The 16,894-nt window shown below is 46.1% G+C and overlaps 2 protein-coding genes and 1 long non-coding RNA gene across 4 annotated transcripts in view; 1 reads left to right on the forward strand and 2 right to left on the reverse strand.

Annotated features, from left to right (window-relative positions):
- RFX4 (regulatory factor X4) overlaps positions 1-5,854 on the reverse strand; it is a 62,467-nt gene extending 56,613 nt beyond the window's left edge. The window contains exon 1 of one of the 2 annotated variants that reach the window (XM_081928254.1): positions 5,325-5,854. In XM_081928254.1, coding sequence (XP_081784380.1) covers positions 5,325-5,367 — 43 coding nt within the window. In that variant the 5' untranslated portion in view covers positions 5,368-5,854. The remainder of the gene's footprint in view (positions 1-5,324) is intronic. The other variant, XM_081928252.1, reaches the window with a different exon arrangement.
- A 5,565-nt stretch (positions 5,855-11,419) lies between these two features.
- LOC309379370 lies at positions 11,420-14,668 on the forward strand. The gene is made up of 2 exons (XR_014172456.1): positions 11,420-14,100; positions 14,304-14,668. It is a non-coding gene; the product is annotated as an uncharacterized lncRNA (long non-coding RNA).
- A 498-nt stretch (positions 14,669-15,166) lies between these two features.
- The window catches only part of POLR3B (RNA polymerase III subunit B), a 64,814-nt gene continuing 63,086 nt past the window's right edge, over positions 15,167-16,894 (reverse strand). The window contains exon 28 of the mRNA XM_081928199.1: positions 15,167-15,781. Coding sequence (XP_081784325.1) covers positions 15,652-15,781 — 130 coding nt within the window. The 3' untranslated portion in view covers positions 15,167-15,651. The remainder of the gene's footprint in view (positions 15,782-16,894) is intronic.

Raw genomic sequence — 16,894 nt, forward strand, 5'->3', positions numbered from 1 at the left:
AACCTGAAACTGTTCTTAACCTGAAGCACCACTTTAGCTAATGGGGCCTCCCGCTGCTGCCGCGCCGCCAAAGCACGATTTCTGTTCTCATCCTGAAGCAAAGTTCTTAACCTGAGGTACTATTAGCGGAGTCTGTAACCTGAAGCGTATTAAACCCGAGGTACCACTGTATTTCATGTTGGCAGCTGAGGGAAGCAGTGCAGAACAACATGCAGACAAGCTATTATGAAACCACCACTAATTCACTATGCTTGTTTCAACTACATGTTGCGTAAAACAACTGCAAACAAAACCAGTCTGGAGGGGGTTTTATAAGAAAGTATGCCTCTTTAGTTGCAAGTCAAGAGATGTACTAGGTTACAGGATACAACCCTGTGCTGTAAAACAAGGATAGGCCTCCCCAAGCCCATGGCCTCCTTTGCCATTCCTGGGACTGTCATAATAGACAAGGCTAACCGCTTTGGGACACCCAACCCCCTGTAGCCACAGCTGCCCCCTCTTCCCTTGCAGACATTGTAAAACGTCCTTTATACATGCTGCTGAAGTTGGCTACTTGGTTCCCACCAACTTATTTGTGCAATAATTTGAAACAAGTAAGTAACTGGGAACTAGTCACCAACTTCAGCATCTTCTAAGATGACGAATTCTAGGGCTGTATTTCCTTATTTGGACACTGAAAGAAGGGTAGAGTATAACCTATGAGGAAACTGGACTAGGCCCTTACCTGACAGGTTGAAGGGTTGATAAGAGGACCGGATTGAGAAAAAGGTGTCTTGCCCTTCTACATCTGGTGGGTAGACTGAGTAAGATCTTTGTTTAATGAGCATGTCTCCCTCTTTGGGGAGGGGGACCAGCTCACTAATTAGGGCTATAAACAACCCCCTGCCCTACAAACACACAGACAACCTTTGTTTTCCATTGGTTTCATTGTCGAATTAAAACAAAGAGGATCGGAGGGCTGCATCCCTTTGAATGGCGTATAATGCCTTCATCTCACCCCCAGTTAGAAAGACAATAAATGAATGATCACCACCAACCTGGCTGTTGGTCCTGTTGCACAGACTTTCTCTCTTCCTTAGTGTTGTAAATTCTGCTTGGGTGTAAACAAGGTAAAGAAAAAGGGACCAGCTAAAAAGGACTTAAACTGCTATCCCCAAGCTCATCAGAATCATACCCACTGGATGTAGCATGGGCAGGAATGGCTAATGCTTTCAAAATAGAGGGGGCTATCCCCTGTTCTGGGGCCTGATCCAGCCTCCAACCAATTTATTCATTTTGCTCCATTTTTAGCAACTGTAAAAAAATACAAGGGGAGGAAGTAGGCACAGTGATGGGGTGGACAGCACCTAGCGCTCTGACGGGGTGCACATTGCACCCGTCTCCTCAGCTGATCTGCATGGATCAGGGAGGGAGCGTGTGCACGCACATGCACAAGAGTTGTGGGTGGCTGAGCCCATCACAGGCATGTCACCCTTAAAGTGCTGATAAAGGGTCAATGTGGCCCTCTACTGAAAAAAAGAAAGAAAAATATTTAGCAATTCCGCTCTAAAAAGATGGGTGCTGACACATAAGGTGACCCCTCCTAAAGGCCCTAACTTTTAATCACCGGTGTTTGAGGTCAATATTTTGTTACATGGTAGGTACTAGGGAGCAGTCTAGGCATGCACACAGGTGTTTGCAAATATTTCCAGAAAGGAGCTTAAGTGTTAAAAATAGGTTCTGCAGCTAATCAGTTTCTCAGAAGGAGATATAACTGGAATTAACTTGATGGGACTTCCCCCTTTTTTGCTTCTGGATCCTGGGAACAGGCTTCAGAAGCATTGTAGAGGATGACCACCAGTTGGACTGCCGGGCTCAGTCCCGCCACTGGCATATTTCAATTAGTCTTCAGCTCCCCGCTGCTCAACAGAAAACGACCCTCCCTCCCTTCCCCAACAATTTCTTTGGTAGAGATTTAATTTAGGGATTTACTTGGGCATGTGGATCGACTCTCCCCATCCCCCGCCTTCCTTATTTCAAATTTGTACATCTATCGTGGTTCCTTCCAACTGTACAATTCTATGATTCTACATTCCTATTTTTTTAAAAAAAATGAAAAGCAAGATATGCCCATTTTATTTAGTGCCCTAGGCTTTTCACTGTGTTTCCACAAATCCATTCAAGTTGGGCAAACTTCCTTTCAAATACCAACCTGTTGCATGTTCTCCCCAATGGATTTCAACTTTGTACCTAAATTTGGGTTAAATCTGTTTCAAGGTCTCTCTCTTAGCACCTTGCTGTAGATGTTCTTGAAAAGAGAATGGGTTTGTTTAGAGCAGGGGTCGCTTCAGAAGAACTGGTTTCATTTCTAGAGACATATTATTCTTTTCTATTATTTCAATCACACACACGGGGTTTTTTTTGCAACGGGTTCCTAGAGTTTTACACAACCCAAGAAATGCTGGGCAGTTCGTCGTTCCAGCTGATTTCCTCATTAAGCGATTAAGGAGAAGAGGTGAATGGCGAGGAAAAATTAAAACGAGACTACACCCCCCCCGCGCCTCCCAAGACACACAGCCGCCGCCGCCCCTTCGCTTCCAATGAAGCCATATTTCTCCCCAAACGCAAAAAGGGGATTCTTTACATAACAACTGAAAAGTCCGAGGAAAGCCTAATTGGATTAAGTCCCCTGAAAAGGAGGTGAAGGTGTCTGAATGGGGCAACGCCAAAGGCTCCACTTTCCCTGCCATCTGCTGAGCAAGGCGAAAGTGGTTTCTGATTAATATTATCTTAATCAAACCCGCTGCCCTCCATCAGGCGCGCCGCCCGGGAAGGTTGGCGCAGCCCGGCGCGCCTTTCAAGGCCAGCGGGCGGCCGGGCCTTCGCTTGGGGGTCGGTCGTCCCCGCCACCGAGCGAGGCCACGCAGCCGAGGCCGCCGCCGCCGCCGCCGCCACCTCGAGGCCCGGAGCGCGGCCAAGTCCCCCGGCCCGGAGGCTGCCTTACACTAGAGCAGTCGGCTTTGGAGAGACTTACACGAAAGGCGCAGTTCAGCCCTGCTCAGTTCATGGCTCCGAAAACCACCACTGCGCGCCCCGTCGCGGAACACGCTTTCCCGCACCCATTTCCCCGAAAGTCTCGCTGCTTCCAAGTGTCGCGTTCATTGCTTAACGCGCGCAAAAGGGTCCTAAGAACACCAGGGTCTAGCTTCCCGGTTCCGACGTTAAAATGGAAACGGGGAACCCCTAAGTGGAGACACTTTTCTTCCTTCGCTCCCACTCAGTCCGTTCAAAGTATATTTTTTTAACATAGGAAATGCTTTAAAACAAAACTGTACCTTATACCCTTCTTTTCTTTAAAGTTAGAGAGGCGAGCTGTTAGGGACGCCACCCCTAAAACAAGAGGGCCGAGGCCGGGCTCGCCAAGCAGCCCCTCCGGGTGCCTCGCTTCTCCCCTCCTCACGCGCACTCTCCCGGCTGGCTTCTTTCTCCCCCCGTGTCTCTGGGGAGCATGTTGGCTGCCGGCTTGGCCTCGTAGGGCTTGGGGAGGGGGGGAAAGAGATATAGGCCTGACCCCCGAGTTTTCCTCGAGTCCCTCCGGCCTACTCGGCTTCTTCCAAGCAGGCGCGTTTTCCAAGGGAATCCGTCGCTCAAGCGCCTTTTTGTTTTGATTGACCTCTCTTTTCCTCCCCAAAAAGAAGTTCACAGCTGGACCCAACTTTAAACTTCAGTGCTTAAAGGGAAAGAAATCATATATTTTTAAAACAAACCCTAAGAACAAAACTGCGAGGGCCTCGTGGAAGGACAGTCCCGCGGTGACTTCTAGGGAGTCGCTCCAAAGTCAGCAATCCAAGGAGAGCGGGCGGGAATGTTTATTTCGTAGTAATGAATAAATAATTTATTAATTACTAATAAATGCTATAAAAATACTAAAAAAAGTTAACACCGCAGTAGAAAAATGCCACCCTCGATGCAACTTTTTTTAAAAAGTTCAAGAGAGAAGGGAGGGCGATGGCCGCCCCATCTCTTGGGCGAGGCGGCACCTGCAGTTTCCAGATCTTCTTGGACTCCGCAGCCCTCGGACGAGACCGCGCGATCCTAGGGAGGTCTACTCGGAAGTAAGCCCTATCGAGGGCCATGGAGCCGGCTTCCAGGTCAGTGTGTATTGCATAGGATTGCAGCCTGTAAGTCACAGTGCAGCCTCGAACCTCTCTCTTTCTCTTTCCCTCTCTCTGCCCCGAGGGAGCCCCCATCGCTCTCGGCACAGGCCGAGTCACAGGTGTCTCTCCAGCCAGACGCCCCACATGTGAAGCGCGGGATCCTCACCTCTGCTGCCAGGATCGTGAGCAGCGCAGGGGGCGCCCAGAACAGATGGGGACGAGGATTCCAACCCCCCCCCCCCCACCTACCGTGTAAACAGAATTCAAACTGGATAGGAACCATCAGTCGATATTAAAGGGGGCCGGGAGAGAGGTTAAGGGTGAAATTCTAAGTACATTCCCCTGGGAGGAAGATGCACAGCAAGGACGGAGGCTTTCCCTTCCAAAGGAAAACAGAGGGGAGTTTGGGATGTGCAGATGATGGTGGGAGTTTAGAAGGCCTAGAAACTTTAAATCCAACCCAGAAATAGTAATGACAATTAATAATGATAATATCATTATCATTATTAAAGTTAGGGCAATTTCCATCCCCAAAAGCCGTCCTAGGCCGATAGCCCCCGAACTTGGCAGGAGGCGAGGACTAAAATCTCGGAATTTCAGCCCTTTGGGAAGGGGCTCAGTATCAAAACGGGCCTCATCGTCCCCCATTATGAAACAGCTTCCTAGTCCCCCCTCCAGCTGACCTCAAAGCTCTGCGCCCCAAAGACGTTTGAATTGCGACGAACACCCCCAAACTAACCTCCCACTTCGCAAGCTGCATTCCAGACCCCAAATTTAACTTCGCCAATCTCTCAATAAATAAATCAATTCTGCTCATTCAATTCTGCTCGCATTCCTTCAAATGAGAGGCTGCCCAGCTCGATCCTGCCCATCTGGATTTGGGAGATGGGGGGCTTCTGCAAGCCGAGGCACCCTCCCTCGAGAGCAAGTCTTCCGAGTCCACGTGCCTCGGATCGGGCCTCCTCCCTCCAGTGACAACCAGTGAACCTTCCCCAGCCCTCGGGGATCCACACCCAGGCGCATCCCCTGCGCATCCCTGCGCATCCCTAGGAGGGATCCCATGGCTCCCAGGCCAGCGCGCCTCGCTTTCCTGTGGATCCCTCTCTCGCCTTGATCCCTGCCAAACTTTGGGCGCAAAAAAAGACAGACGGAGTCTGTTCCCTGCCGCCCCGACGGCTTCGGACTGACCTGTGGAATCCATGTCAGGTTCCTCCAGCAACCCACAATGCATGCTGTTCCCATGGACAGTGCAGGAGCCCCCAAAGTCCTGAAGTTTGGTGGAGTTCCCCTGTTTTTGCTCAGAGATGCCGGCGAAAGAAAAGAGGGAGAAGGAGGTGTGCTGGTGTGGGGGGTGGTGGGGGTGGTGGAGGTTAGAAAGGGGGGGAGATGGGGGAGAGAAAGAGAGAGAGAAGGAAGGGGGGAGAAGAGAGAGAGAGAGAGAGAGAAAGGGAGAGATCCTCAGTAAATCCAACAGGGCAACGCCAGAGCCGTCAAAATGTTTGCGGATGTTTCATGGGAAAAAGCGTCATTTTATAGGAGCCCTGATGGGAGAAATGTCATTGATAGGCCGGCCAGCCTGATGAATGGCTGCTAGTCAGATGGGGATGTGGCAAGGCTCAATGTGAACCCCATTGTGCCACTGTTTTGAATAAGAAAAGCGCTCCCCCAGCGAGGGGGGCTTCAGATCTACGCAAGCCCGACACTCCCCCCCCTTCCCCGGCTGCCTCTCCCTCCTCCCCACTTGCCATTAGGGAACGTTTGTCTTGGTTAAAGTTCCAGAGAGAGAGAGAGAGACGCCCCCTCTTCTTCCACTGCTCCCCCATCCACCACCCAGCTTTTGGCTCCTTGCAGGCTGAGATCAAAATTGGCTTAGATCTCTCTCTCTCTCTCGGGCACTGTTTGGGGGCATGTAAAGACTATGTTAGACCTCTTCTTAGGGAATCGCTCAGAGCATCTTGGAAGTGCAGGTTGTTTCTGGACTAAGGAGTCCATGCTAGGTGTAAACTGTTCACACATTTACAATCTTTTTTAAGATACCCATCGAAATGTGAACGCTACAGATTTCTTTTCTCAAACATCATCAACAGAAATAGGCTTCCAGACTAGAGTATTGCTGGGTTGTAACGTGTGAAGAGGCCCTAAAATGCACACGGGAGCAGGAAACCAACCCGTCTCTCCATCATCACTGGGATAAATCTAAGCGCTTCTTTTCTGCTCTTTCGGTTATTAGAGTAAGGAAGACGTTAGTGCGTGTGTTCCCGGGAGGGGAAGAGATAGATGCTGATCCCATCCCTCCCGAGGTCTGAAGATTTCCCAGAGACTTCCCCCCCCCCCTCGCAGGGTTGTTTGGAGGCAGAGATGCGTGCAGGCTGGTGGGGGAAGATGGGAGAAAAGTTGCCCGTTTCTTCTGAAGGCGTCTCTCTGTGTGCTGGGAAGGGCTCAAGCGAGTAGCAAAACTGGAGCTCTGATAAAGTGGCTGGTTTCGAGAGAAGGGAAAGCTGTGATTAGAATATGAATGGAAGGCTAGGAGAGGAAGAGAAAAGGGGATTACGGCTGAATTACTTTGACCATGGACAGAGCCAACATGGTTTTAAAAAGGGAGGGAGGAAGCCACCCTCTCCTCCCCCTCCTCTCCCTATATTCTCTTTAAGGCAGGAAAACACACACACACACACACACACACACACACACAAACACACACCATGCCCACATTCCCCCATCACACCCCATGCCCCAAATGTAGCATATGTAAACCTTTGCAGGGATTCAAAACGGTTTGGAGCAAATTCGCTACATGCTTTTACAATATTTTGAAAGTAAAAAAACAAAACAAAAAACTAACAAGGGGTAGGAAAGAAAGGCCGGTGGAAATTTGCAGATCAAAGTCCTGGGGGGCAAAGTTAAATAGAGAAGCTGGAGTCAGAATGGAAGAAAAAGCCAGAGGGGATGTCTGGTTCATAAATTCCAATGAGGTGGTTTAAAACAGAAAAAGCAGCAGCAGCAAACTCTCTGATATCACAGGGAGGAGATAGAAAACACTTGCGATCAAGGAGAAAAATAAATGTCAGACTGTTCCGGGGGTCTCCTACTGGATTAATGCTTTGAAAGTAACAGAAGCTGCTGATGCAGGTGGAGAAGGCACCCAAAGTGCCCTCTGTTGTCGAACCCTGGCTAGGTGGGCACATGTCTGCATTGCTGGGCAATGCCCCAGCAGGACAGGCAGGAAATGACCTGGAGCCCAGGCTTAATAGGGAGCCATTCATGAATGATAATATATCCAAATAGCTTTACGGAGGAGTTTTCCTAAGTTCCCAAAACATCTCATGTAACCTTACACTGGTCATCTTTTACAATGGACCTTGTGCGCCAAGAGTTGGCAGCCCATGCCCCGTGGGGACTCATGCGGCCCTCAAGCAGATTTCATGCAGATGACAAGGAGGATGGAAGGAGTTTGAATTACCACCACCCCATACTCTTTTCTCCTCTCTTTCTTTCTTGAGATACTTAAGAGGGTGTGTTTTCTCTGGCCCTGCACCAGATCAGGGCCCACCCAGTGACAAGATGGGTTGAACACAAAAAAGGTTGCCTACTTCTGCTGTAGGCACAGGAAGTCATACCAAGCTAAGCAGGCCACCACCTTCCGGCTTTAGGAGAACCAGTATGATGTGTTGGGTGATGACCAGGAACAGCAGGGTGGTCAGGCATTCACCAAATACCAGAACCAGAGTGGCACAGAACAGACCTGCCAATCAGCACCCTTGGCTGGTAGCTAGCCATGGTCTCCGCTGAAGCTCTCAGTGCAGTTCTGGAAGTCCTTCCACAGCCCTTCAGAACAGCATGGCAGGTGCCCATTGGGCCAGGGAGATCAGCCAATAGGGGAAACCAGAACCAAAATGAGGCAGAGCAATCCTCTGATTGGTTGTACATGAGGCAGCTGGCAGGTGAGGACTGGCTGAGGGCAGACTGAAGGTTGTGTAGCATCCCATTCACCCTAATGGACAAGCCTCCTCTGCTTCAAAGCACTGACTGGCTCTTCGGGAGGGATAGTTACTGACTGGAACTGGAACTGAAAGCATGGGGCTCCTAGTGTGGCATCCCTGTGGCTCCAGCCTTTGCATACTGAGTGGTGGGATCTCAACCCGACCACTGAAAGAGGGACCTCAGGCTGCATGCATTTGGCTGAATGCATGTAGGCTCTTTTACAAGGTTGGGCATCCTTACCTGGCAGAGTTCTGGACCACAGGAAGGAGCCTGTGCATATTCAGATGAACTTGCATGAACACATCCCCTTCCATCCAGTGGGTGGGTTGGAGGGTAGAAGCAATGTAAATAAGGATATGGGTGCGGTGGAGGACCTTGGGGTCTCAGATTTCAGCAGTGCCCTGTGCAACACCAAAATTCTGCATCGCCTGCCTCACCTTCCATTCTACATAATAGTTGCAGAGCCCCCTGCGGCGCTCCTGTGGATCCATGCCCAGTGCAATGCGGATTTAGGTTGCGCCCCCCCTAAACCCACCTCTGGTGGGGACAAGGGTCACATTCCTGTCTCCTTGCAAATGCATGGGGAAATAACTTCTGGAAGGGGTGTGTGTGTCTCAGTTCTCAATCAACCTGGTAGCACACACAACCCACAAATGCGTTTTTTGATATTCTTTATTTTGTTCTGCTTTTCTGAGGGCATTTGCCCAATCTATGGCAACTGACCAAACTGCGGGAGGCAGTGGAAGACAGGAGTGCCTGGCGTGCTCTGGTCCATGGGGTCACGAAGAGTCGGACACGACTAAACGACTAAACAACAACAACAATGGCAACTATAATACTGAGCTTGGCAGCTTCTGCCAATACATTTTGCGCTATGATACAGCAATGAAGCAGTATCACTCAGAGCCTCCGTTATGAATGGCTGGTGAGGTGAGGAATTGCTGCTAAAGCTACATGGAAGTGGCAAGTGGGGAAGAAGTATTTCCCAGCGGGGTCCCCAGTGTCTCTGGGCAGGTCACCCTGTCCAAATTCTGCAAAGTTGTTGTGAATATAAAATGAGAACATAGCTGAACCCACTTTGCATCCTCAAGTGTGGGGAAAGGCCTCTAAGGCAGTTGTCAGGTCTTGTGCCATCTGATATATGTTCAGACAGCCTTGTAGTGCTGTAGGGAAGCAAAGGGAGCCCACAAGTTATTATCATCTCAACCTCACCCACACATCAAATACCTTGCATTCTTGAGGAAGCCAGAACACCCCATCTTAACAATGCTGCTGTAGAGGAAGGCTTACACACCAAGCTCAGCGAAGACACTTTTGCAGACTGTGTAACATTGGGGGAAAGCAGGTGATCTTCATAATCACCAAGAAGATCAGATGCTCCTAAGAATATCAATGGATGAGCAGGTAACATGGGGTGATTGGGGGTAGTCATTTTCTTGTTACTGCTTTCCTTTATCAACAGGGGAAGGCCCATAGCTGATCTGCAGAGCACCTGATCTGCATGCAAAAGGTACTACATCCAGTCTCCAGCATCTCTTAAGGCTGTGAAAGACACCTGTCTGAAACTATCCTGTGTAGGTAGGCAATACTGAGCTAGATGGACCAAAAATCTGACTTCTTACACGACAGCCCTTTATGCTCCTAAGATTAAATCAGTTTAGGTTTCATTATTGGATCAAGTTATTTAAAAGCTTTTTCTATATTCTTTTTTTTTTTTGCTTTATACTGTATATATTTTTTTCCTGATGACAACCTTTTGTGTGATGTTTTTAATATAGCTTTTATGATATTTAACTTCTATTTTTTGCTTATCTTATTAGCATTGCATTAATGGCTTCCCCCTTACCACCGTTTCATTTGTGACGTAGTCTTGTGAAGTACTGCATTTCATAAAAATAACCCACCTGTGAAATAATATCTGCTGCTCCTGCATGCAGTGAGTTAGGTCTATTCAGACTTTTACTGTCAAGCCCACCCCTCCATTCTTCTTTTCTTTTTTAAAAAATATAAACTCATTTAATTCCTCAACATTTATAGTACATTAAATTCAGGAATGCCAACAGCCTTTTTATTCTAGTGCAGTAATTCAAGCTAGTAAAAAAAGTCTGTTTGCAGACTAAGGGCACCACTCTGGAAAATAATTTATAAAGGTGGTCATTACTTCCAACAGCAAAGTGAGGATTTGGCTAGGACAGGACACAAACTGCATTCAGCATCTCAGCTGGACTAACATCCTAGTGACCTTCACTTTGAATAACATTTCTGGTAAACAGCTTTGCCTGGACACTGGAATACAAAGTGATAAAGAAGCTGGACTTGGAACAAAAACTCTGGTGGCCAACATTTTGCCTACCACAGCTCATTGTGTTGATACCACAAGATCCTGAAGCATTCTTCAGGCCATCCCATCTTCATCAACTATCTGAGAAAAGTCACTGGACAGAAATCCAACCACACCGTGGAAATAATTAACAGTTAGCGATGGGGGAGAAAGGCCCCCATTGCTAACTGTTCAGTGTCATAGGTGAACCTCTCTGATTCACACTTTGTGCAAACTGAAACACGATTTTCCTTTGACATTTTCACCTCTCTGAATTTGAAATGCAGACCCCCAACCACGTAATTTCTACAAAAATCCATATAGTAGGGGGAAGAGTGCATAAAAGCGCATTGATTAGCAAAAATAACATACAAAAAGGAGTTCTGTTTGGAAGACTGCTTTGCATAAACATGCACATTAGGAAAAATTGCATGCAAACATGTGGACATTAGGGGAAGTGTGCCCTAAAATGCTTAAAAAGTCCCCAGGCTGGAAAAGTGCAGAACTGTACTGTATTTAAGATTGAAAAAAATGAGAAACTGAAACCGAAACTGACAAATTTGCCCAGTGTGATCTTATACATGCCTATTCAGAGGTAAACCTTATTCAATTCGATAAGGTTGCACTGTAAAAGGCTTGGTTTAGCTTGACTAAACAGTTGGTTCATGTTAGCCTTCTAATCCTCATTCAGTAATTATCAGCATTTTACCATGTTTCTGACATCCTACAGTGGTATCTCGGGTCAAGTACTTAATTCGTTCCAGAGGTCCGTTCTTAACCTGAAACTGTTCTTAACCTGAAGCACCACTTTAGCTAATAGGGCCTCCTGCTGCCGCCCCCCCCCCCCCACTGGAGCATGATTTCTGTTCTCATCCTGAAGCAAAGTTCTTAACCTGAGGTAATATTTCTGGGTTAGCGGAGTCTGTAACCTGAAGCGTATGTAACCTGAAGCGTATGTAACCCGAGGTACCACTGTATTTACACATGGCTGCTGCCCCGAGTGCTGAAAGGAAGACTGCTCCCTGCTGCAAGGCCCATTTCCACCTGGCCTAGGGGACGGGTCCCAGACTCACCCTGAAAAGCCAAGAGGCTCTTGGGAGACCACTGGGACATTGCTGGAACAACTCTTGGGTCGGGGAAACTGGCTAAAATGTTTTACAATGTTTAAAACAGTTCCAATTTTGGTTCCTCTGTTTTGTTTTTGTCAGGCTGGGGCTAGTTAAATGTTTAGGGGTTGGCAGTTATTTTAATTTGGGTATAACTTTAAACTGTTTATTTTTGTTGTTATTATTGGTTTCTATTGATTTATTGGTTTGTTTGTTGCCTGTATAGGATATTCTGTTTTTTAATGTATGATGTTTTGTTTTTTATATGTGCTGCAAGCTGCTCAAGAGTGACAATTTAGCTGCATCAGATGCTCTCCAGCTCCTGAGAGTTTCAAAACACTTTCTTAGTAGACCACAAATGAAACGTGAGCCAGCAGTGTGGTGTGGCAGCTAAAGAGGCTAATGCAATTTTGAATTTCCAGCTTGCCAGTTGTAATAGCACTTCTCTGTTCTGCTCAGCTGGAGTTCAGATCTGGATGCCAGAGTTTAAGGAGAATATCAACAAACTGGAAGGTGTCTGGAGGGTAGCTTCCTGGTTTTTGTTAATTAATCTTTTCTTTTTTTTAACATTGCTATGTATTCAGCGATATCTTGGGAAGAGTCAAGCTTGGCTGCCATTTATTACAGTACTTTCTGAGGAAGTACTCAAACAAAAATACATTCTGGAGTTTTCATAAATATTAACTGTACTACTGCATGAAATTTGTATTTCAACTCTACTGATGCATGGAATTTGTTTCATATACGGATATTAACTTTACTAATTATATTGGCTGTTGTACCTTGTTGAGAATTAGTTGTGTGTTTTGGATTTATATGTATGTGCATTACATTCTTTTATATTAGGTTGAATCTTTTATTGTATATACATTTTATTAATTCACCATTCATTTATTTATTAATCCATAATTTGGTTATTATGTTTGTGTTATTAAGGGACCTCTTCCTCTGGTTTATCTCTGTGCCTGGAGTGTGACGTCAACAAATGAGGAGGGATCTGAAGTCCAGCTCTTATGAGAATAGGTTGAAGGTGTTGGATGTATTTAGCTTGGAGTAGAGATGATTAAGAGGCGATAGCATAGCTGTCTTCAAATACTTGGAAGGGCTGCCACATAGATAATGGAGCAAGTTTGTTTTCTTTTGCTCCAGAGTGGGTAGCCCCTTACTCAGTGGGTTCAAATTACAAAGAAAAAGGATTTAGACTAAACATTAGGGGGAAACTTATTGATGGTATAAGCTGCTCAACAATGGAACAAATTGCTGCAGAAAGTGATAGGCTCTCCTTGGGTAGAGGTTTTAATGCAGAGGCTGGACAGCCACCTATTAGAAATACTGTAGTACTGGTTTTCTTGCATCAATAAACAGTTAGACTGGATGGTCTTTAAGATCTTTTCTGACTCTGGTTCTATTCTTCTTTCACATTTATTTATTTACCAAAATTTACATACGGCTTCATTGTTAAACTAAAAAACCCCACTCCTCGAAGTGGCTTACAAAAATATAAAACATTTCAAATGACTTTTGTGAAGTTAAGTGCCAACAGTCTAGTTCCACCGCAGTGCATCTTTTTTGTAGAGACCCAGCTGGTCCCAAAATGATCCCCAGTTGCTTATGGATCTGAACTCTTCATCCTGACACCACATATTTAGTTAATATACACGACTCTATCTGTTTTAGCAGCCTCTGCAAGATCATAAAACCTATCCATTCTGAAGGAAATCAGCCCCAAGTACTCACTGGAAGGACAGATCCTGAAGCTGAGGCTCCAATACTTTGGCCACCTCATGAGAATAGAAGACTCCCTGGAAAAGACCCTGATGTTGGGAAAGACTGAGGGCACAAGGAGAAGGGGAAGACAGAGGACGAGATGGTTGGACAGTGTTCTCGAAGCTACCAGCATGAGTTTAACCAAACTAAGGGAGGCAGTGGAAGACAGGAGTGCCTGGCGTGCTCTGGTCCATGGGGTCACAAAGAGTCGGACACGAATAAACAACAACAAAGTGGACAGAACAGATACCATTTCTAGAAATGCTATCTTAGAATGTCCTCAGCGTCAGCTTCTTACCCACAGTTGTTTTCCAGGACCTTACAGAGATATTTCCTAATGTCACTAGCACAGATAGTCAGGGGATGCAGTAGCTACATGACTAGATTCAGATCAGTTCAGCACTTTGGAAAGCAGCTTGCTCTGGTATGAAACACTTAGGAGGCTCAGGGCCTGAATCTGCTGCATTCCCCCCCCCCCCACTATTATGGGGAATCAAAAATAGCTGCAACTCTCCCCTCCCCCCCCCCCTTGACAGAAGTATGTGCAATCTGCAGGTATAGTAGCCCCTACAAACTGGATAAAGCCTGCCAAATTATAGGCAAATGGGTCCAGGCACCTTTAAAGTTCAGTTTGTGCGGATAGGAAAACGGTAAGAAATTTGCTTCGCCCTCTGTGGGTAATTACGAATATGGCATACATCACGCAGATGTCTCTGGAAAAGTAGCATTTTCAGAAGCATGGGGCCAATAACAAGGGAGTAATGATAAATGTGTGGGGAACTTCAAGCTGGTGTTCTGCTCAATTGGCACTGTGAAGGAATGGGAACCTACTGGACTATTTGAATGGGCCTTGTATGATGGACTGATGCAAAGCATATGGGAATTTGCATCTTTGTTGTCTGCTACATCTCTTTCTTGATTTGAGGAGTTTAGAGTTAACGTGTGAAGCCTGATCTGCTTTGGGGCTCAGCAGAACTTCATTGTGTATGTGAGAAATGGGAGATCTCTTGTCCAAGAGTGGGGAAAATTAAAAGCCACTAATTTCCTGAAGCCTGCAGCTCAAGGGGCAGAGCATGTGATTGGCAGGGAGCAGGTAGAGAAAGGATATAGAAAAGGGAGCCAGGCTGGAGGTGGATCTAGCATAAGAAGAAAATGCTCTGTAAGCTTGGAAGAAAGGAGAGCCTGGTAAAGTGAGGGATGGTTTATGTTCAGGGAAAGTGGCTGGTACTTTAATCTACTTTATTTTGTTATTTTGCTCCACTGGGGAATTTGCTGAATTTGCATTTTTCCTTGAAACTCTGTATTTCCCCCCCATCTTAGTATACCATTGATTTGTTTCATAAACCTGTGTGGCCTCAGCTTATTGTAAACAACCTCATGTCTGGAAACCATAAACTGTGCTATTTTGAGAGACTTCAGGGAGACACAAGGCTAGAGTTTAGGCTGGTAGAGAAAGGGCACACTAGCAGAGAGAATTTCCCCCAGCAAGTTATTAAAAGGGGAAAGGGAGAGTGCAAGACATGGGCGCGTACTCTGCTGTGGCCAGATCTTCTTTCCCCTGGAAGCATGGGACCCAGGGTGCTGGGAGGCGGCTGTCACAGACACCTATTGATAGGTATGAATGTGTGAGAATGTGCCACAGAAGGACTTGAATGTCCAGCATTTCCAAGCAAATAGCTATGATAAGATCACAAAACAGACAAGAACAAGATGATAAGTTGTTTCAACATATCCTCCTTAAAGCACTATATTTGGAGAGCTCTGTAAAACTATTCCCCTTCTGATTTGAACCTATGGCTGACACTCTTAATAGGATCTCAGTATTGCTACATCACAAAAGCTCAAGACCTGAAAAATGTAACTGAAATTTTTTATTCATTAAAAAAACCCAAACATTGTGCAAAAACAATTACACTAACCCCAAACTGTGCACCAGTTAAGACTCTGCAAAACTGTTCCTTGAAATCCTATTGATTTCAATACTGTGTTCCCACTCTTAAGTTAATGCACATATTTAAATACTGTGTTGACAAAGGAAGCAATCCACTAAGCATGGCTGATCTGCAGTGCTTCCATCCATTTGAAGTGGAAACTGAGTTTGCATAGTCCCAGTGCCTTGGTGGAAGGGGGCACCTAGCTTAGTGCCACAGATAAACACTGCCTGAGTCTTTGCGCTAACAGCTTCCAACTGTTCTTCTTCCGCATTGTCCCGCAGTCAAAGAGAGAAGAAAAAAACAGTACGGAATTAGGGGCCAATTCGGTTTTAGCACTTCTGAAGCCACTTAAGCTCTTTCCGATTATATTTCCGCTTGCCATTTTGTCCCTTCATTCCGCAACACTTTCATTCATTATACTTGGCCAGTTTTAATCTGGGTATAATGTTCATAGACTGGAGTTCTTGAAATAACAGTTTACAGGCATATGGTATGCGCAGGGAAGACACATGACAGGAAGACTTGCAGTAATGGCACCTGAAAGAGAGGAAAGAAACACCAAGGTCATTGCATATTTACGTAAAAGGGACAAAGAGATATATCCATTTCTTCATTGCATTTTATCACCATCTTTTGGCTAAATTCCTCCCAAGTTGGTTAAGAATTAATTGCAATAAAATAAATACAGAAAAAAACAATTAAAATTCAATCAGCCTTTATATTGGTTAATTTATAAAATGTTAAATTAGGAGAGAGGTGAGAGTATTTGCATCACCGCCCAAATGGCTTTGTCCCTGGTTGCTACCTGCTTCACCTACGATGGTGAAGCACTTGGAGGAGAGAGAGTCTGCTGATGACCTCAAAAAACAGGCAGGTTTATATGGGAACAGGTGTTCCTCCAGGTACAGAGGATCCCAAGGTACACAGGGCTTTAAAAAGTCAACAGCAACACTTCAAATTGTGCTCAGAAATGAGGTAGAAACTGCTATTTAAATGTTTAGCTTGGGGTAGCTGCCCCAATGAAGGTGGCAAATCATAAGACCCATGCTCTCTTAATCACTGCTATTTATGAAAAATTACTGCTCTGCCCAAAGTCATCCAGTTGTGGTCACCTAAGGCAGGGTTAGCCAGTGTGGTGCCTTCAGATGTGGCTGGACTACAGCTCCCATCACCAAGGCCAATGGTCAGGGATGATGGGAGTTGTAGTCCAACAAAACTATGGAGGGCAACATGTTGGCTACCCCTGAGCTAAACTCTGTATACTGGCACTACAGAGCTAAACCTAATGTAAAATAAAGCCAGGCAAATTGTTCCTATGGTAGATGAACAGCTGAAGAAGGAAAGTACATTACTTTCCCTACAGAAGGCAGACTGGCTGCCTTTGCAGCCAAGGAAAAGAATAGCATCTTACCTAACCAAGACCTCAACTCTTCCCCCACTTCAACAGCAGTTCTATTTAATTTTCCCACAATCCCAGGGAGAACTGCTATGATAGAAGCATTCAGGGACATAGTAGGATTTTTAAACAGTGACTCCGCTCTTCCCCTTGAGCGGAGCAGGACAGTCCTTCCCTGTCAGGGTGCTGAACCCCAAACAGCTGCCTGATGACACCTGGTGCTGATGCTGAACTTGTGTGTTGCAATTTCGGAA

This window comes from Podarcis melisellensis (genome assembly GCF_964234715.1).
Source record: "Podarcis melisellensis genome assembly, chromosome: 10".
NCBI lineage: Eukaryota > Metazoa > Chordata > Lepidosauria > Squamata > Lacertidae > Podarcis > Podarcis melisellensis.